The sequence below is a fragment of the Colobus angolensis genome, unplaced genomic scaffold (genome assembly GCF_000951035.1).
Source record: "Colobus angolensis palliatus isolate OR3802 unplaced genomic scaffold, Cang.pa_1.0 Scaffold535, whole genome shotgun sequence".
NCBI lineage: Eukaryota > Metazoa > Chordata > Mammalia > Primates > Cercopithecidae > Colobus > Colobus angolensis.
The window spans coordinates 1,421,888-1,446,070 of record NW_012118877.1 but is presented as its reverse complement, the minus strand read 5'-3'; the positions used below and the strand labels follow the sequence as shown (position 1 = coordinate 1,446,070).

Sequence of the window (24,183 nt, the reverse complement as noted above, 5' to 3'; positions counted from 1 at the left end):
AAAAAAAAAATACTCCAAATATAATTTTAATGTCATTTTTCTCTTCCTTCCAAATATCCAGTGGCTTTTCAGTGTATACCTAATTAGAATGTTTAAGGAGGAAGGCTTTACTGGATGTTCAAATAGGAGTTTTTTTGCCCCACAGAGTGAGGATATATTCCCATATGCACATACTTTTTAAATACTGACCAATACATTCATCAGGAGCCAGAATCCTTTTAACGGAACCATTTAAAAACAAAGCAAAACCCCCTAGGATGCCTCCTCAGTTAACCGATCTGATAATGCCACATACGGTATTTCAGATTTTGGAAGATATCAGCCAAGTGTATAGTATTTCGTTTGATTTAGAATTTTTATTATTTCATTTGTTATATGAAGCCATTTTCATTTCTACAAGATAAAACGTAATGAAACTATAAAATCTTCATTTAGATGAACAAATAACAACAATATGAACTAAGAGTGTTAATGCAGGGCTGGGCCCAGTGGCTTATGCCTACAATCTCAGCACTTTGGGAGGCTAAGGCAGGTGAACTGCTTGAGCTCAGGAATTTGAGACCAGCCTGGGCAACACAGCGAAACCCTGTCTTTACAAAATATAGAAAGATTAGCCAGGCATGGTGGCATATGCCTGTAGTCCCAGCTATTTGGGAGGCTGACGCAGGAGAATGGCTTGAGCCCAGGAGGTAGAGGTTACAGTCAGCTGAGATAGTGTCACTCACTCCACTCTGGGCAACAGAGCCAGACATTATTTCAGAGAGAAAAAAAAAAAAAGTATTGCAAAATTTGCCCAATAATACAGTCAATACAATATAGCTCATACCATGAAGCGATTGCTAAAATTGCTATTGCAATCTTAGGCTATATTAGTAAAAGCGTATGAACAAGTAATAGGAGCTAATATTGCCAATGTAATCTATAAAGTTTAGATGACAATCCTAGAATAAAATTTCAATTATGAAGATCTAGATTGTAAGAATATGAATAGAAATTATCTAAAAAGGCAATCAAAATATTAAAGGGTCTGAAAAACTATGTTACTTAATAAAACTAGAGATATTTAGCCTGAAGGAAGCAGAGAGGAGTAAAAAATTATCTTAAAACATCTAAAGAGTTTCCATGAAGCAGTCTTGTTTTCTGTCATTCCAAACAAACAAGAAATAATGGGCAGAAGGTATTTGAGTTCCACTGGAAGAGTAAAGTTTACAAATAATTTCTAGCTAACAAAAGAATGGTCTAGTTCATAAGCAGTGAATTTCTCATCACCAAAAGATTAAACAAAAGCTGGTTGACAGAGCAAAGATGATATAAAAAGATTTGCAGGATGCACATATTCCTTTCAAGTAGTATGGCCTAGAGCCTTATTTCTAAAACTTGGATGTTTACATGAGTTACCTGGGATCTTATTAAAATGCAAATTCTAATTTAGTTCTAGGGTGAGTCCTGAGATTCTACATGATGCCTATGCTGCTGGCCCAGTGACCACACTTTAAATAGCACTTTAAAAGGCTTAAGGTGCACTTTGTCAAACAATTTACTTAAGAGTCGCATGCTTTTCAATAACAAGCACATCTAGTACATGAAGGAAAAAAAACAAAAAACAAAAAAATGGGTGACAACAAATTCAAATGACAGAGAAACGTATATTTTAATTTTAAACAATTCCATATAATTTTATCTAAACAGAGCCAAAATTACACAGTGAAATAACTTACTGTGGCTGATAAAGGAAGAGATCAATAATATTATCGCGACCTTTGGGGTGATTGAAGAAAACAAACAGAGACCAGTGAATGAGCCATGTTCTCTGTTGAAGAGACTGAAGTGGAGAACTCACAGACTAAAGGATTTAAAAATGTACACATAAAAATATTAATATATAAGAAAGAAGCAGGACAAACATCACTAACTTCAAAACTGTAATTAAAAATAAGCCCTTTCTAAGGCATGCACGAGGGTCATTATGATCAATGTCTGATCCCCTATGCCTTCTCTCTGCATGATCCTCGACATTCCAAATTATTACCCTGTTTGTAAAGACAGATTCAGTAATGTTCACTGAAGACGTTCTAATTTATAAACTCTAATAGAAGTTATAAATTATAATCATTTCAGAAAACATTTTAAAAGCAAGAATTAAACTGAACATTTCATAGTAAGTGGTTTAATTAGATAATTGTAGATGAAAACTGTCTTCTGCATAGGACTTTCAATAATAGCTGGCACTAACAGCATAGTGTCATTTTGACTGGCATAGAAAAAAAGGACACAGTAACTGTGTAACAGAAATGAAGGCTACGTTTTTTTCTCTAAGAGCCAAAAGAAGTTTGACAATTTCATTCAAGCACAGTCAAACTAGTTAAGCCACTATGATTTTTGTAAGGTCAACAAAAGCTAATTTGAAATTTTTTTTTTATTCCCAAAATGCATAGTGTTTTTCCTCATCAGAAAGGGTGAAGGATACACAGATATTTCAGAGAATAACTGTGAAAAAGTGAAACTCACATTATTATCTATGGTCTCTTTTAACCGTGTAAGGTCTTCCATGGCTGCATCCCAATTCTGCATTAAGATTTCAGAGGCCAGCTTTCCCCAGAGTGAACTTAAAGCATTTCTATCTGTTGCTGGAACCTGTTTAAGAAATCATAATTAATTATATTGTGAATATTCTTGAAGAATAAACTTAATGTATGTTCTATACCCATGTATCCCTCTAGCCTACTAAAAGACCTATAGCTCTCTACACAAAACTGGAGTTATCTAAGTCCTTATTGGATCACACTGGTTTGTTTCAAAAAACCTTTGCTAAAAATACTCAGGTCTTCAATATTCAGTCTAGATAAGAAAATAAAAAATAACTTTTATAACTAGGAAACCACAGCATCATCTTACTATAACCCACTTTAGATAATTTATACACAACTAATCAAATTTCAGGCACCTAAAACTTTAGAAACCCAGTTAGATTCACATGTAATTTGTCGTTAGAATGAAGATGTGGAAAATCAAGACTCATGAGTCTCACTTACAACGTAATGAGAAATTATGTACAGAACCAAAAAATATTTACAAATTATGATACAAATGAAGTCAGTATGGAGAGAGGCAGACAGGGAAAAAAAAACAGGCCCACTGATTAACAATTAATAGTTACTGAAGGATTATGTACTGAGCAATACAAGTTGGTGTTCTCCTGTAATCCTAACAAAAACCCTCTATTTTTTATTCCCATTTTCAAGAGGTGAACGAATACATAGAGTGTAACTTGCCCCAAATTACACTTCTAATCATGAAACCTATAAATTTTATACCACAGTCTTAACCCAAAAAAAGAGGGGACTAAGGGCCATCCCTACCTCTTCTATCCACTGGTAGAACAGTCACAAACTCAAAACATTCATGATGACCAGGCTAATAACAATGAGCAAAGCTCGACTCCCTCAAAACAAAGCAGTAGAAGTAGGTAAACTGACTCTGAACCAATCAGATGTGCTAAAGCAGTAGAAATAAGTAAGGGTAGTAGAGGGTGAACATTTCTACACCTCAAGATGAAATTTCAATTTTAATTTTTTACAGAAGCACTTTTACATAATAGTATAAATATCAAGGAGATATCATAATTACAAGTTAGACTCTATGTGCAGGATCAGAAATCCGATCAAGAATTCTGTCTCTACCACTTAACAGCTAGTTTGTATTTTAGCTTCCTCACTGCAACATGGGGATAAAACCCACCTCAGTTGCATAGTTTAAGTGACATGAGACATATAGAGATTACAATTATCACCTGATACAGAGTAAGAACTTGGTAAATATGAGTTATTAAAATGATGATGAAAATCATCGCAGAGCTATGTATACAGATTTACATATATTTACATATATATTTACACATGTAAATTTACATTTATCTATACACATATTTACAGAAATATAATCTAAACATTGGGGACCACAATACAAACTCAGTCTATATTGAGATTCTTCCTTTCAAATGTACTAAATAACATCTGGCACACTCTAAGAGCAGGCAAATAACACAGGGACTAGATTTGTAAATTACATTTTGAAATATATCCATGACACTCCTGGTTCTAGTTATTATCACAAAGTATATCCACAATACAACTTGTACATGTATATTCATAACACCTTTATTTTTAATAGACAAAAACTAAAAGTAATCCAAATGTTCATCAAAAGATGAATACATTAAAGAGACCATGATAAATTCACAGAATGAAATACTACTGAGCAATAAATAAAATCTAACTTCTGATACACATGATAACATGAATAAATCTCAAAAACTTGCTGGTAAAAATAAGCCTAACACATACACAGTACATCATTCCACTTACATACGTAAAATTCTAGAACAGGCAAAACTAATCTACAGGGACAGAAAGCAGGTTAATGGATGCCCAGGACCATGGGTGGAGTATGATCAGAAAAAGGGTCTTTCTGAGGTGACAGAAATATTCTTTATCTTGATTTAATGGTAGCCACACGAGTACAAAAATGTTTCAAAATTCATTGAAAATTTAAAAACTGGTTTATCAAAATCCATAAAATAATTGTTCTAATTACAAAGGATAAAATGTTTAATTCTTATAAGGACATCTGAATATTAAAATATATCATCAAGTCAAAGATGTCATCAATTTTAACATACATTTTTATTTTATGTTTCCCAAACGAAAAACCCAGTAAAGACACTTTCTGATTTCAGATGCTAAAATACTAAAAACTATGCTTGAAAATCAGTATTAAATGCACAATTCTTACAGTGACATCACAACAGGGTACATCAGAGGGAAATTTTCAGTCAAGATCCTAATGCCTCCAAAAATTATCATTACTCATACTGTCTTAAGCCTTAAGGAAAAATATTTTTAAATGAAGTGGTATATACAAACAGGAAATACATACATTTCACATCCTGAGGGAGGGAAAGATATAGCTCCAAAAATATAACAAGTAGTCCTAGGAACTAAAATCACTTTTATTTCAAAGAGCTGCTGAATAAGGGAATGGGATATATTATGGAGCCAGAGCAAAGGCCACAATGAAGGAAAATTTTAATAAAATAATCAATAGTGCTAATAACTTTTAAAGCAAACGTTTTCAAAAATTCCCACCAAACCAGTTTCGTCATTTTCAAAACCAAACAGAAGTTTCACAAAGAACAGAGTGTACCTGAACAATCCTCAATGTATTCTAAAATCCACAAGTCTTTTTCACAACCAAACAGAGTGTACCTGAACAATCCTCAATGTATTCTAAAATCCGCAAGTCTTTTTCTTTTTTTTTTTAAAGGGCAGATTCTAGGGTCACACAGCTTTAATTTATACAACACTGACCTACAATAGGTCATTGGGAGAGTCAAATTCTAATCTCAGATCATAGTTACAATGGCTCTTTCATAGCTTATGTTTCCCTAACCATAGATTTAAAATAATCAACCACCAGAAAAGTATTTAGAAATAAAAAAAGGCCACTGCAAAAAATAAAATTAATTAAAGTAAAACACTGACATTTTTCATCCCAAATCCAAACAAGATTTTTAGATTTGCTATTAACAAAATCTCAAACAAATACACAGATCTTATGGTAGTGGCTATCTAAATCAAAAGAAAAAGATATCTATTCTTTTAAGCTTGGCACTGTTAGCCTGCCAATATGCCAATAGGAAGCAACAAACTCTCACCTAACACAAATGTTTTGTGGCACAAGACAGGACAAAAATTTAAAAATGAATTGAACGTAACTTCTCAGAATTTCCAGTAACTCTATGTTGACAGTTCTTCATGTAAAACATATTAATTTAGTGTTTATATCACAGTATTCAATCACTTAATCAAAGTATCAGTTGAGTTCCAAAACAAGATTTGTTAGGGGCAATGCAAAAGTTTAAAACTAACCCCCCAATTTTTTAAAGACAGGGAATTAACTTGTATCTTCATATTTTTAAAAAGTAAACATAAAAATTCACTAAATCTACAAGTACAAACCTGTCACTTGTAGAAATTTTCAGACTAATATAAAACCATACTACATAAATATAATGATACTATTAACACTAGAATGTGTTATATGTGTTAGAATAAAAGCTTTTTGTAGCAGTGTAGCAAGTTTTTTAATCCTCAAAAGGTTCATGTGTACTACTCTGGCTAAACTCCATGTCATTACAGTTGGCTCTTCATACCAATCCGCTTTCAAGGGTTGATATGCTAGAAGAGTTTCAATATCTGGATTTCCAGCAGTTACCTTAAGTTTCCATGACTTAGCAAAATGGCACATTCACTCACTGACCGGCAACAATAAATTTACTGTGCTGGAACTCTAACATGACACTAAATCTTCATTCTCAAAATTCACTCCCAGCATTAACAAATGATATAAATAACCAACTCTTTTCATGTACCTGTAATAATACCAGGCTTCTGATTTTACAATCCTGGTTTAAGCTGTTTACATTTCCAAAGTAATCAACTTTTGCTCTCCTAAATCCCTCGTAATATTCAAAGTAAAACTGATGGAATTTTTTGATAAGTTACTACAAGTTTAGCATCACTGATTACCTTCAGTGCACTTTCAAGTGAACCACAGCTAATCTGTAAATTAAGAATTCATCTACAAATGGGAGCAAGAAAAAAAGTTGTTTTTCTTAAGCAAAGTTGGAAATAAACAGAAAATCTTTTTATTTAAAGGATGGTGGACTTTCAAAAAGTGAAACTGTCTATGCAATTTAAGTGTCGAAATTACCTGAATCAGTAATACTAATCTCTCCCTCCCCACAAAATGAAAATTTAATTTCCTAGAAAATAACCACAGACAGCAGCCAAGAGACTTTATTTTGCGACATGTGGAGCTACAAGTGAAGAAAAAAGCACCAGAAAATAAAGGCAAAAAGAAACTCTTCCAAGTTTGGAAGACAAAAGGTCTCTGTTTTAAGGTCTTTTCTCAACTTCTACGATTAACTAGAAAATCTTAGGCAGAGTGCAGTGACTCATGCCTGTAAATCCCAAAGCATTGAAAGGCTGAGGAGGGAGGATCACTTCAGGCCAGGAGTTTGAGATCAGCCTGGGCAACATAGCAAAACTCCATTTTGGAAAAAAAAAAATTAAAAATTAGCCATGAGTGGTGATGCACACTTGTAGTCCTAGCTACTCAGGAGGCAAGAGAATCTCTTGAGCACAAGAGTTCAAGGCTGCAGTGAGCTATGATGGCACCACTGCAGTCTAACTTGGGTGAGAGCAAGATCCTGTCTCAAAAAAAAAGAAAAAAAGAAATCTTAGACTTTAAGTACCTACTTACTAGTCCAAGGTGAGTAACAAATTATAATTTCTCAAATGAGAGGGTAGTTAAAACAAGGATGTTTTGATAACTGTAGAAGGCACTTAATACAATTTCCTAAACAGAAGACAGAGTGAGAACGAAGTACATCAATTTGAAGGCCTGATTTTTATTTACTTCGTTTATGTTTTTTGAGATGGAGTCTTGTTGTCACCCAGGCTGGAGTGCAGTAGCATCATCTCGGCTCAATGCAACCTCCACCTCCCCGTTTGAGTGATTCTCCTGCCTCAGTCTTCCAAGTAGCTGGGATTACAGGCATGTGCCATCACGCCCAGCTAATTTTTGTATTTTAATACAGACAGGTTTCAACATGTTGGCCAGGCTGGTCTTGAACTCCAGACCTCAGGTCATCAGCCTGCCTCAGCCTCCCAAAGTGCTGGAATTACAGGCGTGAGCCACAGCACCTGGCTAAGGCCTGATTTTTAATTTGGCTTCACACAACTCTCCTTCTCTCTCTAACAAAAGCACTAAATCTAGAAGCCTGTCATATACAAGGTAACAGGATACTTCATGGTTAATAGTACCATTTAAACTCATCTACACCCCACGTAATGAAGTAACCATTGACCTTTATATTTTAATACCTGAAGGCAGAGGTAACTGGAAAAAAGTTAGCACTAAGGCATAAAATATTTCACATATCCTTATGATTCCACAGTTGTTTAGAACAAGTTCAAGGAATATATATACCATAAAGTATTAAATCAGGAATAATGGATTTACTCAACAATATTAAGCACCTACAATGTGCCACTCACTGTGCTGTATAATATTATAATAAATTCATTACATGATATGATTCTGTTAATGCTAAAAATCATGAAATTGTTCCTACTTTTGGATTTCAAGGACAAGTTAAATCACCCTCCAAATTTTGAGGCCCTGAAACAAGGTTTCTATTTTTCAGTGGTCTTCTTTACTTATTTCTCTTTGGCAAATGATTGTTGAAAACTTAATGAACAGACCCAAATCTATATACACATTTTGAAGAACCAAGGGAATCCTACAAAAGACAAAAAAGAAAAAATCAAGTACTTATACTTACCAACACTCTAAAAAAATAAAGATACTCTGCAGCTCCTGAGTAATTCCCACATTCGTACTGGAATTTTGCGTATCTGTAGAGCGTATCTAAATATTCCTGCCTAAACTAAAAAGAAAAAAAAAAAGATTAAGTTCTCTTTAATTCAGAGTTTTAAAACCCCATTGTAATTCATGTCTTTGAGGTCAAAACTATGAATGTTTAATTCACCAACTTCTAATGTATATTTTAAAATCTATCTATTATGGTATTTATTTTTGGTGGCAGCTTTTGGGAGACTTTTAAAGAACTGACCTCTGGAGTTATTTAAAGAAGTAAACTAACAGGGGTTGTGCTGGTTTCAGGATGAAACTGTTCCACCTCAGATCATCAGAGCATTAGTTGAATTCTCGTATGGAGCGTGCAACCTAGATCCCTTGCTTGCGCAGTTCACAATAGGGTTCGTGCTCCTATGAAAATCTAATGCCTCCACTGATCTGACAGGACGCAGAGCTCAGATGGTAATGCTTGCTCACCTTCTAATCACCTGCTCTGTGGCCCCCTGGTACTGGTCCATGACCTGGGGGTTACGGACCCCTTAAATAATGAATTATATGCAAAGCCTCATGCTTTGAGTTAACACAAGGGAAATGAGATTGAGCGATGGTTAGGAAAGCTTATAACATTTCTTTATTTGTGAATCTGGGGACTTATAAAGACTTTGATAATTTCAAAGGCTATTGTGTTCCACAAGGTGGCCAAAGTATTACCTAATTCTATTGCTTAAAACATTTCTACTTCAAATGTAATTGTTTGCCTTACTTGTTAATCCATAAGAAAAGGCATCCTATGCCCTATAATATATAATACATAGCTTGCTGTTGCCACTAATATAAAATACCAACAACCATTGCCAGCTATTACAACTCTGGAATAAATAAAAGCTTTGAGAATTTCTATTACCTAAAGGTGAGCTATAAGCACAAATTTTCCTATCAGCAACAATTTATAAAAACTGAAGTTTTAAAAATAGAACCAGATTTTATAATTAATAAATGAATCTGGAAATTATATTCTTAGGCCAAGTCATGAGCCTATCTGTACAAACCAGTCTTTAGTCAGCATTATTAAAACATGACAACTTTAAAATATTTTGAAAACACTTACACCATGCTTGTCTGCCAGGTAGTCAAAGAGCATCCTACCATCCCTAAATAATAAAAAACAAAAATTACAGTATTTTAAAGGCCACAGAAAACAAAATAAGCATATCCAACTTCTAAATTATTACCTATGCAAAGTCACCTTAAATGAATACATAAATGTTATAAGACTTCCAGAATAAAATAAGCAGGACATTACATGTTTTGAATGTAAAGAGTAAGAATACAAAAGAGCTACAAACTTTAAAATTCACTTTCAGATGTCTTTAGTTCTAATTGAAAATTAGTGTTGTTTCACCACAACTAAGGTAAGGCCTTTAGAAGTCTCTCAGGTAATAAAACCAGAAGATTCTGACTATTTCTAGTAAGGTCAGTAGTCTACTTAGTGGTAATCTATTGAGAATGGTTTTTGCTCTCTGTGGTCAGATTTCTAACAGATAATATAGTCTAATTATAGAGACTGATATAAATGTACCATGTACAAACCACAAGAAACTAATCCTATATACAAATTTTGTCCCCTCTTCCAATCTGTTAATATTTTTCAAAAGGATGATCCTGACAAATTTACAAGATTAATAAATCATGCCTGGCTGGCTACAGTGGCTGATGCCTGTAGTCCCAGCACTTTGGAAGGCTTTGTGAGGCTGAGGCAGGTGATCACCTAAGGTCAGGAGTTTAAGACCAGCCTGGGCAACATGGTGAGACCCAATCTCTACTAAAAATTAGCCAGGCATGGTGGCGGGTGCCTGTAATCCCAGCTACTTGGGAGGCTGAGGCAGGAGAATCGCTTGAATCTGCGAGTTGGAGGTTGCAGTGAACAGAGATGGTGCCACTGCACTCCAGCCTGGGCGACAGAGTGAGACTCTGTCTCAAAAAAATTAATAAAAATAAAAAAATCACGTCTCATGTACATGACAGCTATGCTATATACCCTACATAATCATTAGGTATAACCAAGTGCCATATTTAATTTTCTTAAATTAGCTTTGCATTATCTTGAGATGCTGACAGACTGGTAAAAGACAAACTGATAATAAAGACATCAAGGGACAGGGGATATAAGGGTAGCTGCCCACCTTATGAGCATTTTCGTTGTTCTTGTTTTTTGAGATGGAGTCTCACTCTGTCGCCCAGGGTGGAGTTCACTGGCGTGATCTCGGCTTACTGCCACCTCTGCCTCCCAGGTTCATGTAATCCTTCTGCCTCAGCCTCCCAAGTAGCTGGGATTACAAGCATGCACCACCATGCCCAGCTAATTTTTGTATTTTTAGTAGAGGTGAAGTTTCACCATGCTGGCCAGGCTGGTCTCAAACTCCTGACCTCAAGTGATCTGCCCACCTTGGCCTCCCAAAGTGATGGGATTACAGGTGTGAGCCACTGCACGTGATTGCATTTTCCAAAACGAAAACATTTTCTTATCCTTCTCACGTGAAGAAATATGCTATAATGTATCTTGGGGAGCACAATTTTGCTTGAAGATTTAATGGGGCGAGATATGTCCCCATAAAAATTAATATAGGTGTATTATAATACTGAGTATGAAATGTACATGAAATTCCAACACAGAAGAACTTCCACAAAAACTAAACACTTGCAGTGGATCACAGTGAATAACTTTGTATTGCGCTACTTACACCACTCACGTATATAATCACTGTCCTCTGGCTGATTATTTCCAGGAAAGTGTTAAGTATGATACTATATGTTCAATGAAATTTAAAAAGGGGGAATTGTCAGAAAAAGGTTTTCACATTGAAAATAGGTAGTTTGTAAGTATAATAAGATTACAAGTTTTTAACACATGATCCTTTCATTTATCTCAAATTCAGTACCTATTAAGCTACAAGGATCCTCTTTTACTAACTGGTGAACATATCTACATTCACCTTATTCATACTTTGATCCCATAACTTTCCATTCTTTGAGTGACTGAATTACAACATCCTAAATTTTCTGTTGTAGTCTAACAACTGGATTATTTCAGGTGTCCCTTTGTAATCACCTACATGTGACCTGAAGATCTAAAACTACTTATTCTAAAAGCATACAAGTAGTTTAGTATAATATATAGCTCCGCCTATGCATGTAATGTGTGTGTATACATATATCTCTGTGTGCGTGTTTTCCTGCATATAGTCATCCCTTGGTATCCCCAGAGCATTAGTTCCAAAACCTCGCCTACCCCCATTCACCAGCTCCCTCAAATACCAAAATCTGCAGGTGCTTAAGTCCCTTATGTAAAATAGCACAGTATTTGCATGTAAACTATACACATCCTCCCATATACTTTAAATCATCTCTAGATAACTTATACCTAACGCAATGTAAATATCATATAGTTGTTGTTATACTGTAGTTTTATTTGTATTTTTTATTGTAGTATTGTTATTTTTTAGGTTCTTCTCCTGAATATTTTCAGTCTGCAGTTGGTTGAATCCACAGACGCAGAACAGAGAGTTGACTGTATTTATGTGTAGTATATGTCATAGTATAGTATAGTACAGTATAGTATGCTATAGTATGGCACAGTAATTGTGTATTTGTTGCTTTTCTAAAAATATCTGGTAACATCTTCACAAATCACAAAGGAAAACTTAAGAGCCAATCTCTAAAAATTTGGTTTAAACACATAGAAATTAAAGGTATAGCACGGCAAAATATCCAGCAATTCCTCAAGTGAATTCATTGGTAGCTAGGATTTATCTCAAATGACAATATTCAATTTTAGTAAGAGATTTTATTTTTAAATGTTTCTAATAACCCAAACGACTTCTACCCGTGACATGTACTAAGTCAGAGTAAGGCAACATGCTTACGAAACAGTACATCTATTTCCAGGTAAAGGGAAGTTAGGAATAAAATAATCTTATCAGCTCAAAACTACCCTCCTTGGGCTGGGCATGGAGCTTGGAAGGGTATGAAAGAATGTAGCCAGGAATAAAGTGAGCTCAGGTTTCTCTTATAATGAGATACACCTGTGCTCTAAGGCGCTAGGTATTGCTCAGGCACAGGGTTTCTTTTTTATTTTTTCCTGAGATGGTGTCTCATTACCTCACCTACTTTGGAATGAAATGATATGACACTGACTCATTGCAACCTCCACCTCCTGGGCTCAAGCCATCCTCTGACCTCCGCCTCCCAAGTAACAGGTAGCTGAGACTACAAGCGTACACCATCACGTCTGGCTAATTTTTTGTTGCTTCTATTTTTTTGGTAGATAGAGGGTTTTGCCATGTTGCCCAGGCTGGTCTCGAACTCCTAGGCTCAAGCGATTCGCTTGCCTCCGCCTCCCCAAGTGCTGAGATTACAGGCGTGAGCCACCACACAATGGCACAGCGTTTCTTAATGGACATTTTGAGTTAGGTAATTCTTTGTTGGGGAGTAGCGGGAGGGGTGCTGTCCTATGCACTGTAGGATGCTTAACAGCATAACTGGTCTCTACTCACTAGGTGCCAATGGCACCCCTCCAGTTATGACAGCCAAAAGTATCTCCAGACATTGCCAAATGTCCCCAGGAAGGGAGAAATAGGAGATGGAAATTCTGTAGCATAATCAGTACAGATCAGTACTAAAGAAGTTTAAAAAAAAAAAAAAAAGCATTAATATTAACATTTATTAATTATACTGGCCCCTACAAAATAAGGATAAATGAACATTTAAAAATGAATAAAGCACTCATTTAAACCCGTGAACTTTTACTATGGGATACTGAATAAAGTTTGAATTAACGTTTGTATTAATCCAGAAAGGAGAATTTTTCGAATTCAAAATTAAGAAGAGTTTACCTGGTTGACTGCATTTGCCTGGTAGTTTCTGGATCTTCAAACATCTTCACAATTGGTTCTGTTTCTGCCTGAAGCTGTTTCAGTTGTGCAACCACTGTGGTTCTTTTCTCTCTCAAAGCTAATTAAAAGCGCAGAAGAGTACTACAATGTTAAGGCATGTTAAAGTGTGCTATTCATGAGAATGTCTGGAAATTTTTCAGAGTATTTAAACTATACATACATTTATTTATCCCCAATATATTCATATGCCAGGGGCTACTCACTCAGAAATGTCCCCCGATCCCTAATTTCTTTTTTTCTAGTAATACAAAGCCACAAAAAGGAAAAGGGAATCCTCTTCCTACTCTTAAGGGAAACTGGAGAATATACAGCCTTGGGGTGACAGAGGTGAAAGAAAAAAAGGGTACGACCCAATTATCTATCATTTAATTCTCCATTGCAGAAACTTCATTCCAAGTGTTTTTATATTTGTTCCCATTTAATTTTCTTAGGTGAATATTATCCAGGAGTTTTTGAACAAAAACTCAGAGGGGCTTACATATTACTATTACAGGCTATCCACTAGGTTGAATGGAATTTAAATCCATTAAATAATCTCTTTTAACTATAAATCCAGCTCTATAACTTCTCAAACCAAATTCTATTGTTCCTTTTACTATACTATGAAAAGGTGGAGAAAACTTGCACATAACCAGCTCTGGTAACACCTTAATGTTTCATTAAGAAACTAAGAAATAGGCCGGGGGTGGTGGCGCCACGCCTGTAATCCCAGGAACTTGGGAGGCTAAGGCGGACTGATCACGAGGTCAGGAGTTCGAGACCAGCCTGGCCAAAATGCTGAAACCCCGTCTCTACTAAAAATACAAAAATTAGCCAGGCATGGTGGCGCGTGCCTGTAGTCCCAGCTACACAGGAGGCTGAGGCAGAAGAATCACCTGAACCTGGGAAGTGGAGGCTGCAGTGAGCCAATATCATGTCACTGCACTCCACCCTGTCTGAGGGTGAGAGACTCTGTCTCAAAAAAAAAAAAAAAAGAAAAAAGAAACTAAGAAACAGTTTCCTTTTTGTTTATATATGACAAACTAAAGAGCTACTGTTGTTGTAGGGAACTACAAGTCAAACAGGTGGATTATGTTTAATGTAATAATTTCTGCATTATATATTAGAAAGTATATTCTAGAGCAGTCTTTCTCAAACACAGGAGAAGATTTATGATCAAATTTTGAGAAATGCCAATTTAAACAGAGTATACTGTATTTCTCTACTGCCAGAATTCTTGGAATCTTTAAAAATGTAATGTGTGTTGAAGAAATGACACAGATGTATTTCCCAAACTTAGAGAACCACGTTTTTTTTTTTTTTAAGTAACGTTACCACAGAAAGCAAGGGTTTGGAAAACACTGTATCACAGTAGTTCTCCAACTTGAGTGCTAGGCCTCACTTAACAGTTTTGATTAAGTAAGTCTGGTGTGTGGCCAAAAACCTGCATTTCTAACAAGCTCTCCCAGGTGAACTGATGACGGTGGTCCTGGGGACCATATTTGGAGAACAATGTCTACACTAGATGCCTCAAAATTAAAATAAAAAAAAAAATCTCTAAGGCACACAATTCAGTAACTAAAAAAGGTAGCAACCCACGAACTGCAACATTCTCAGATAATTCTAAGGAATGTGAATCATAAGCACAACTTTGATGATACATACTATGAACTGAAGGTATCTGATGACCATATTTTAAAGTAGTTCCACATCTTTCACAGGGAGAAAACAATACACTTCAGAAGACATGAAACCTTTATATAACCTCTCACCCAAAGAACATTAACATTCAAATAATAATTAAGTCTTTTGGCTAAAGCTCTCTTATAAATCATAAAACTTTAATACACACATCCTCAAGTCACAAGACAAGCTTCAATTCTAATGACAAAACTTACCATGAGGAATATCATCAGAATAAAGGTTTTTGTATACATCCATAGCAAAGTCTACCATGTTGGTATCACTAAGAAGGTCCAATTTACCTTGTAATAATTCCTTTTCATTATATATCTGCAAAAGAAGATAACTTTCTAATGAATATATTTAAGTCTCCCAAATAAACTGATTAATACTAAGACTAATTTACCTCGAAATATATTTCAAGAAACACTTTATAAAATATGATAAACTATTAACTTCCCCCTCTTGTAATAATGGCAAGCAATATGGCAAGCAAACAACTTACAGACATAAAAGTATTTTACTTACCTAAAATTTTTAAAATGAATAGAATTACTATAGACATTCCAACCTCCTTCTGATTTATATGATCTTATTTTTTATGTGCCCCTACAAACCATCTCTTATCTTTTCTAGGCAAGGCTGTGGATAAATAAACAAAATCCACACCATGTTTTCTGTAAAGCAGAAATAGCTGTCACCTCTCCATATCCAGGTAATTAGTAATAAACTCTAACATGCTTCTCCATCCACACTGCTGAAACAAAAACTGCACCGATTTTTTAAGTCAACCATGTCAGAACAGGCTTTTGCTTTGCAAAGGGTCCAAAAAACATAATTTAACTTATAGTACAGGGAGCAAATAGATACATATACCAACTCACATCAACATGAAGTGTACTGAGTAATATGTAAAGATTCTACAAAATATTCAGGGACATAAATGCTTCAGCAAAAGAAGAGATTTCTGTACTGAACTTAATTTTGCAAGGAAAGAAAAATCCAGGCAAATGCCACAACATTTCACTGCCCGCAAGAAGTAAAGATGAAGGTGGTCAAATGGTATTTAGCCATAAGAGTGAAACCGAACCTTCCAAAGTACATGCAGAACTCCTATAAATGAGTAAGACAAGACAGACCATGCAATTGAAATGGCTAAAAGATAGGCACTTCGCAAAAGAAGACAACAAAATGGCCAAAAAACACATGAAAAGGTTCTCAACTTCATTAATCATAAGTAAACACATATTCAAAATTACAATAAAAATTTTAAAAATCCTGACACTACCAGTGTTGCTGTGGATGTAGACTAACTGGAACATATACTCTTCTGGCAGGAATAAAACCACTTTGTAAGATTTTTATCTCCCAAAGCCAAACATACTTTTTGATCCAGCAATTCTGTTTTGAGGCATCCAAAACAAATGGGTGCATGTAGTCAAAGTGCACTTCCAAAAATGTATACAGGAGCACTATTTGTAATAGCCAAGTCTATCAATGCTAAAATGAGAAAACAAACCACAGCATACTCATAAGACACTAACATTCGGCACTGAAAAATCAATGAACTACTTCTGCTATCCTAAAAACACGATGACTCACAAACAACGCTGAGTGAAAGCAGTCATACAAAGCAGTACATGGTGGTAAATGCTTAACTCCACCTACGTAAAAATTAAAAACAGGCAAAATGAATCATCAGACTACAGCTTACCTTTAGGGGGTGTGAGGAGTGACTAATAGGGGTCAAGAGGAAGGTTTAAAGATGTCTGTAATGTTTTATTTATTAATCTGAGTGGTGGTCACATAAATGTATTCACTATTCATTTTGAAAAAAATAGGTATCATTGACCAGTACATTTATATTTGTGTACTTTTATGAATGAATGTTGTATCTGATAAAATTTACCAGAAAAATCTTAACTTCTCATCACTTTGCGCTATAGAAACCGTAATCTTAAATAAAAACATTCTTTTCCAAGCATGCAACCTCTCCTCACCACTCTATTAATAACTTTTAATTTGCCACGTCTCTCTCCACAGTAGATTCAATAGCCCTGCTCCTCTACCGTCAGGTGTTACTGACCTGTTCTGAAATCTACATCTGCCTCTCAATTCTGCCTCATAGGCAGAAAGCAAGTACTTCAGACTTCGTATCAAGAAGCAACAATTGAAAATACTATATAAGTACTCACATGAAAAAGGAGAATCAAATTTCCATAATTTTTTCATGAGAAAAGGTTAAGAGGGTAAAAGAATCTGTTGACTGTACAGAGGTATTAAATGACAAAGTAATGAAGGTTCCAATTCAGAGCCCAGGGTCCTAAATATTTCACTATCTGGCCTGCTTCACATGAAAATAAAGAGTGAGAAACAAATATGTATTCATTCAATCATTTATTAAACAATCATAAAAAGCCTTTATGCCAGACTCCATATTACGTGCTGAGAGCACAAGGAAGCTTCTGCTCTCATGAGGCTTATATTCTCCAATGTACTACAAATATATGAAATTGTTTTTCTCTCAGTGCAATAAAATAGTCTCCCCGTATCCACGAGCTGAATGTTCCAAGACCCCCCAGCGGATGCTTGAAACTGCAGATAGCCCCAATCCTATATTTACTGTTTTTTTCCTATACACGCATACCTACGATAAAGTCTAATTTATAAACTGCGCACAAGAGATTAACAATTAAAAAATGTAATAATTAAGTTAGCATATACAGTGTGGATACACTGGACAAAAGGATGATTCATGTCCCAGTCTAAAGCAAGGGAGCGAGACAGATTTCATCCTACTACTCAGAAGGGCGCATAATTTAAAAGTTACGAATTGCTAATTTCTGGAATTTTCCATTTAGTATTTTTGGACCATAACTGGAACTGCAGAAACTGAAACTGCTAAGGGGGTGTTGGGGGCTGCTGTATCCTCACATAGCAGGATCACTGACTGTATCCTAACCATCTAGCCTTCAAAACTCAAAGCCTCACCTCCTCAAAGTACTCTCCTCACCGAAGATAACAGAATCTCAATTTTGATAGCACCCTACCAGTACCTCTTGGACCTTTATTACTTTTTACCTTATATCAAAAATATTCAACTCTAAAGGATAGGTAAGTTTTTAGTGGTGAGATGTCTGGGTTTTATCTTGGATTTCTCACAGTTACATGGCCCTATACAATTAACCCTTGAACAAGGGTTTGAATCACACAGGTCCACGTATACACTTTTTTTCAATAAAAGTTACACCAAGTGTGCTTGCCTTTCCTGACTTCCCTTCCACTTCCTCTACTTCTTCCACCTCTGCTACCCCTGAAACAGCAAGACCAACCCCTCCTTTTCCTCCTCCTCAGCCTACTCAATATGAAGACAATGAAGACCTTTATGATGATGTACTTCCACTTACTAAAAAGTAAGTGTATTTTCTCTTCCTTATAATTTAAGACCATTTTCTCTAGTTTACTTTATTGTAAGAATACAGTATATAACACATACAACACAAGACTGTTCATGTTCTCAGTAAGTCTTCCTGTCAACATTGGGGTATTATTAAGTTTTGGGGGAGTCAAAAGTTCTAACGGATTTTTGACTGCAGGAGTTCAGCATTCCTAACCCCTGTATTGTCCAAGAATAAAATGTACTTAGTAATTGGTAATTAAATACTCCAGCATCTGTCTTCCTCTTGGTATATTACAGTCATCTTACCAACATTTTCTCCAAAGAGGTGGGTATTGGGCAGTTTTTCCCACTGATTCTCAACTGCCTGCCGTTCATAGTTTTCGTCTAGCCCTATGAAAATCTAATTTACATTTACATATTCCTCCTTTCCTTCTGTCTGCCATTAAAAAAATGAAATTATAAAGAACACAAAAATAAAGTTCAGCTAGTTCAGAAGTACTTCTACAAGTAGCTGGTAAAAAGGCTTTCAAAATATGGCACTTTTACTAGATCTTCTGTCCTCACTTTTCCAGAAAAGAAAACAGTGCAGATGGGAATGTTTTACTCAAGATCTAAAATACAGGCGTAAAAAGAAGAATCAAAGCAAAAATATATCTTTTCAAGAGAAAGTTTTACATGACAAGACATTCTTGGACATTTACTGAAAATGATCTTAGCCGTTACCTAACATCAACAACTTCAGAGTTGTCTATGTAGAAAAGGTGCATAGGAATATAAGGATTATACCTGTCTAACGAGCCACAACCACCTGGCAGCCGGTTTTGTGGGACGTTTTTGTTTTATTGCTTTTTGTCTTTTGCTACACAAAATCCACTCCCCAAATCTAGAGTTCCCTAAGTAGACTTACATTGTAGTCTGCTTCCAGAAACAGAATTCACTTATTTTTCTGGCCAAAATTCCTTCATCATTGCAAATTACTTTGCATTATTAAAATGCATCAATTTCCCAATAAACTCACGGTATAACTAATGTCAATTTTCTTTTAGCCAAAACTTTCAAGTCCAATAAAACTTTTAGGACTGACATACGGTTTAAAATGATGTTCCAGAATTACACATTTATTCACAATATCTTGAGTAGATAATTGAACATTAACGACCAATTCAAATCACTTGAAGTCAGTACAATATACATACTGGAAAACACATTTAAAGATTGTGGGGATTTTTTTGGGGGGGGGAGGCAAGGGAGCGCCGTCCCCATCTGACGAAATACGCTGTTCTAGAAAGTCCTACTTATCAAAAGACAAGAAAACACAAAGAACTCACAACCTGATGAAAATTAAAGCGCTAGATACTTATTTTAAGTGTAAGAGAATCACTCCAAACGACTCGACATACAAAAACCCATAGCCAAGCCCAGGCTTCCCACCATTTCCGAAAGAAAAATCAAAAGCTCTAACAACACTCCAGGTTGCTTTTAGAAGCCGGCCTGTGAAGCTCTAACGTTCTCTAGAGAAACCAGCGAATCACCAACTTCCGAGAACTGATGCGAACGTCCCTCTGGCACTGACACCTCAGTTAGTGAAGGAGACTTCTTTTCTCTCTCCGTAACCTCCCTCCTCCTCACTGCCGAATACCGCGGTGCTTCTTAACTGAGAAGACGCTAAACTACCACAAGATCCTTACTGTCCGTCCAGGAACCAAACTCGCGACCGCCTCGCACGTGTCAGCCTAGGGCTACAGACACAGCCTTTCGGCCTTGCTCAGCAACTCACCCGCCCCCACGCCTTCCTCGCGCCCAAAGACACCCTCACCTCCTTTACAGAGAGAAACTCAAGGAGCGGAAAGACTAGATGCCGATCCAAAAAGTGCGCGATGCGAGTAGTCAAGTCGTACTCCGCCATCTTGCCAAAGAAAAGGGAGTCTGTGCTCACTAAAACTTTATTGGTAGCGCCGACAAACTAACAGACAGATTCCGTACTGCGCATGTGCCATGGTAAAACTGGGCTAAAGGGCGGGGTTTAGCCTGGCGAGCAGAGGACAACGACGCGTGCGCGCGGATTGTCCCACCCCTTTGCGTTAAGGCGCGAGTGAGGGGAACAGTTCCCTCTAATTGTAGGTTTGTCAGTATTCTCTTTCTAATGCTGGCCTTCGATTACCAGTCAGTGGCTTGCAGTCTATTCCGTTAATAACTATTGAAACCTCAGAATTGATTGCTGAAGCAATGTGACTGCATTGGGATACGGCAAAGGAAAAGATGAGAAAGGCCCTGATCTCCAGGAAGTTGCATACTGGGAGGAATATCTAGGCTTTTTCATTTGGCATATGCTAATCATTTTGTAAGCGATTGTTAAAGTGAGGGTGGGTTTTTAGACAGAAATAAGTGAAAAAAATTTTCAGATATAGTAAGAGCCATAATTTGGTGGAGATGGTTGGGTTGGACCTATTTAATTAGGATGATTAGAGAAAACTCAGATGGGAATTAAGAAAATTAGAGAAAAGTTTGATAGAGTAACAAGTTAGCTGAAAGTTGTAGTAAGAGAAGGAAGTGATTAAAACTACAGCCAGGGTAAAAACATGGTTGTTGGAAAGTACAGCAAAGACAATGACCATGAGGCAGGAAGGGACTTAGTGTGTGTGTTTCAAAAACTGAGTGGCCTGTGTGTACTGGGGAGTAAGGTTAAAGGGTCAGGTCATGATTATGGTAAGGAATATGGGATTTTTTTCTAAGTACTCTGCAGTGTCCTTTGCTAGTTACTTCTCATCTTTTAGGCCTTTTCATTTTGAAGTGCCCCAGGGATCTTGGACCTCTTCTCCATCTAGACCAATGCCCTATATTGATAACATCAAGCCTAATGGCTTTATATGCAGTCCGCACATTGACAACTCCCTATTAGTCCCAGACTCAAATGTACCCAGCATTTCAACATGAGCTTGTCCCAAACTAAGTTTCCCCATGTAGCTTACCAAACCTGCTCCAGCTGCACTCTTCACCTCAGTGGCCACTCCATCTGTACAGTTCCCCAAACTCAAAACCTTAGAATCATCATTGACTTTTTCTTTTACACTGTGCATGAAATCTACCGACAAACCCTTTAACTCTAATCTTTAAGGCACATTCACACCCAATCAGTTCACACCACCTCCAAAGTTACAACTTTAGTACAAACCACCACTATCTCTTGCTTTGACTTTGGGAATCACTTCTTCACTAATCACCTTGCTTCCCCTCTTCCTCCTGTGCTTTATTCTTCATACAGCAGCCAGAGTGAATTTTTAAAAGTCAAATTATGTTTAAAGCTCTCCAAGGCTTGCTGTCTCATTTAGAGTAAAAGATGGAGTAGGTATTTTAAATGACCTAAAAAGCCAGTAGATCATCTGGACCCACTACCTCTCTGACCTCATCTCCTAAATGTTCCCCTCTTGCTCACTTGTCTCCAGCCGCACAGATTTCCCTTCAGTTCCTCAGATACTCCCACCCTGCTTTCATGTTGTCCTGTTATATTTGCTATTCCCTCTACCCGGAATGTTCTTCACCCAGTTATCTGCATAGCTCTTTTCCTGTCTCCTTCATATTTTGCTCAAATGTCATCTGCTCAATGAGACCTTCCTTGACCAGTCTATTTAAAAATGTAACTAACTTGCCTACAAGAACCTCTCATTTTGCTTTCCTGCTTTATTTTTTTGTTTGTTTTACAATATTTTACTTATTTTGTTTACTTTTGCTCTTTCCTGACTATTGTATTAATTCCACAAGATCAGGGATTTTGACATTATTTTAAATATAATAACCACTTCTCCAAAGTCTAAACAATGCCCAGTATATAGTTGGCACTCAATAAATATTTGAATGAGTATATGAGTGAAAGAAGGAGGTAGGCCTTTGGAGAGTGATGTAGAGTTTATTTATTTATTTATTTATTTATTTATTTATTTATTCATTCATTTTTTGAGACGGAATCTCGCTCTGTCACAGTGGTGCGATCTCGGGTCACTGCAACTTCCGCTTGCCAGATTCCAGAGATTCTCCTGCCTCAGACTCCGGAGAAGCTGGGACTACAGGCACGTGCCCAGCTAATTTTTGTATTTTTAGTACAGACAGGGTTTCACCATGTTGGCCAGGATAGTCTCGATCTCCTGACCTCATGATCCGCCGGCATCAGCCTCCCGAAGTACTAGGATTACAGACGTGAGCCACTGCGCCTGCCCTGATGCAAAGATTTTTAGTGGAAATGTATTCTAACTATTGTGTGGTAAACGAATTGCGAAAGAGCTCGAGTGAAGACAGTAGGATCAGTTTGATGTTCTCAGACTGGGTGAGGGCTAATGGTGGTATAGACAAGTATATTCATACAAGTAGAGAAAAGAGATAAGAACCAAGATGAACTTTGGTAGTAGAACCAACAAGACTTGTTCCTGGATTGGATATGATGGATAAGGAAGAGTAAAAATCAAAATAATTTCTAGAAATACTACTCAGCAATAAAAAGGAGGGGACTAGCTATACACACAACAACCTGAATGAATTTGCAGGGAATTATGCTGAGTGAATAAAAGTTAGTTCCCAGCCAGGCGCGGTGGCTCACGCTTGTAATCCCAGCACTTTAGGAGGCCAAGACGGGCGGATTGCCTGAGGTCAGGAGTTCAAGACCAGTCTGGCCAACATGGTGAAACCCTGTCTCTACTAAAAATACAAAAAAATTAGCCAGGCATGGTGGCGTGCATCTGTAATCCCAGCTACTGAGGAGGCTGAGGCAGGGGAATTGCTTGAGCCAGGGAGGTGGAGGTTGCAGTGAGCCGAGATCGCACTACTGCACTCCAGCTTGGGCAACAGAGCGAGACTCCATCTCAAAAAAAAAAAGTTAGTTCCCAAATGTTACATATTAAATTATTTTATTTACATAATATTTTTACAAGACAAAATTATAGAAATGGAAACTAGATTAGTGATTGCCAAGGGTTCAGGAGGATGTGGGGGTGGAAGGGAAGTGAGGGTGGCTATAAAAGGCAATAGCAGGGATCTTTGTGGTAATGGAATGCTCAGCATCTTAACTATGTCATTTTCCTGGTTGTGCTATTTTACTGCAGTTTATGTTTTGTTTTCAACAGCTTTATTGAAATAAAATTTATATACCATACAGTCCACCCATTTAAAGTATACAGTTCCATAGACATACACAGATAAGTGCAGTCATCACCACAGTCAATTTTAGAACATTTTCATCACTTCAAAAAGAAGCCTTGTACCCTTTAGTTAAGGGTAACTCCTCTATCCTTCCATTCCCCTCACTCCAGCCCTAAACAACCACTTTCTTTCGGTACAGGTTTCCCTATTCAAGATGCTTATATGAGTGTAATCCTATAACATGTGGCCTTTTGTGTCCCACTTTTTTCACTTTACATGATGATTTCAAGGTTCATCCAAATTGTAGCAGGTACTAGTACTTCATTCCTTTTTATGGTCATTGTATTTATATAATACTCCATTGTATTTACAGACTACATATTGTTTACCCATTCATCTGTAAATGGACATTTATATAGTTTGCAGCTTTTGACTATTAAAGATAATGTTACTATAGTAATCCCAGCACTTTGGGAGGCTGAGGTGTGGGGATCACTTGAATTCAGGAGTTCAAGACCAGCCTGGCCAACATGGCAAAACCCCATTTCTACAAAAAATACAAAAATTAGCCAGGCGTGGTGGCATGCACCTGTAATCCCA

General features: G+C 36.6%; 1 protein-coding gene across 3 annotated transcripts in view; it reads right to left on the bottom strand.

The window, feature by feature from the left end:
- EIF3E (eukaryotic translation initiation factor 3, subunit E) overlaps positions 1–20,462 on the bottom strand; it is a 45,299-nt gene extending 24,837 nt beyond the window's left edge. For 2 of the 3 annotated variants that reach the window (XM_011961097.1, XM_011961096.1), the window contains exons 1-7: positions 20,273–20,462; positions 15,272–15,386; positions 13,335–13,452; positions 9,551–9,593; positions 8,408–8,512; positions 2,509–2,634; positions 1,719–1,843 (exon numbers count right to left, since the gene is read on the bottom strand). In XM_011961097.1, the coding sequence (XP_011816487.1) occupies positions 1,719–1,843; positions 2,509–2,634; positions 8,408–8,512; positions 9,551–9,593; positions 13,335–13,452; positions 15,272–15,386; positions 20,273–20,362 (722 nt within the window). In that variant the 5' untranslated portion in view covers positions 20,363–20,462. Of the gene's footprint in view, positions 1–1,718; positions 1,844–2,508; positions 2,635–8,407; positions 8,513–9,550; positions 9,594–13,334; positions 13,453–15,271; positions 15,387–15,584; positions 16,310–20,272 lie in introns of those variants that run through there. The other variant, XM_011961098.1, reaches the window with a different exon arrangement.
- Between the last annotated feature and the right edge of the window lie 3,721 nt (positions 20,463–24,183).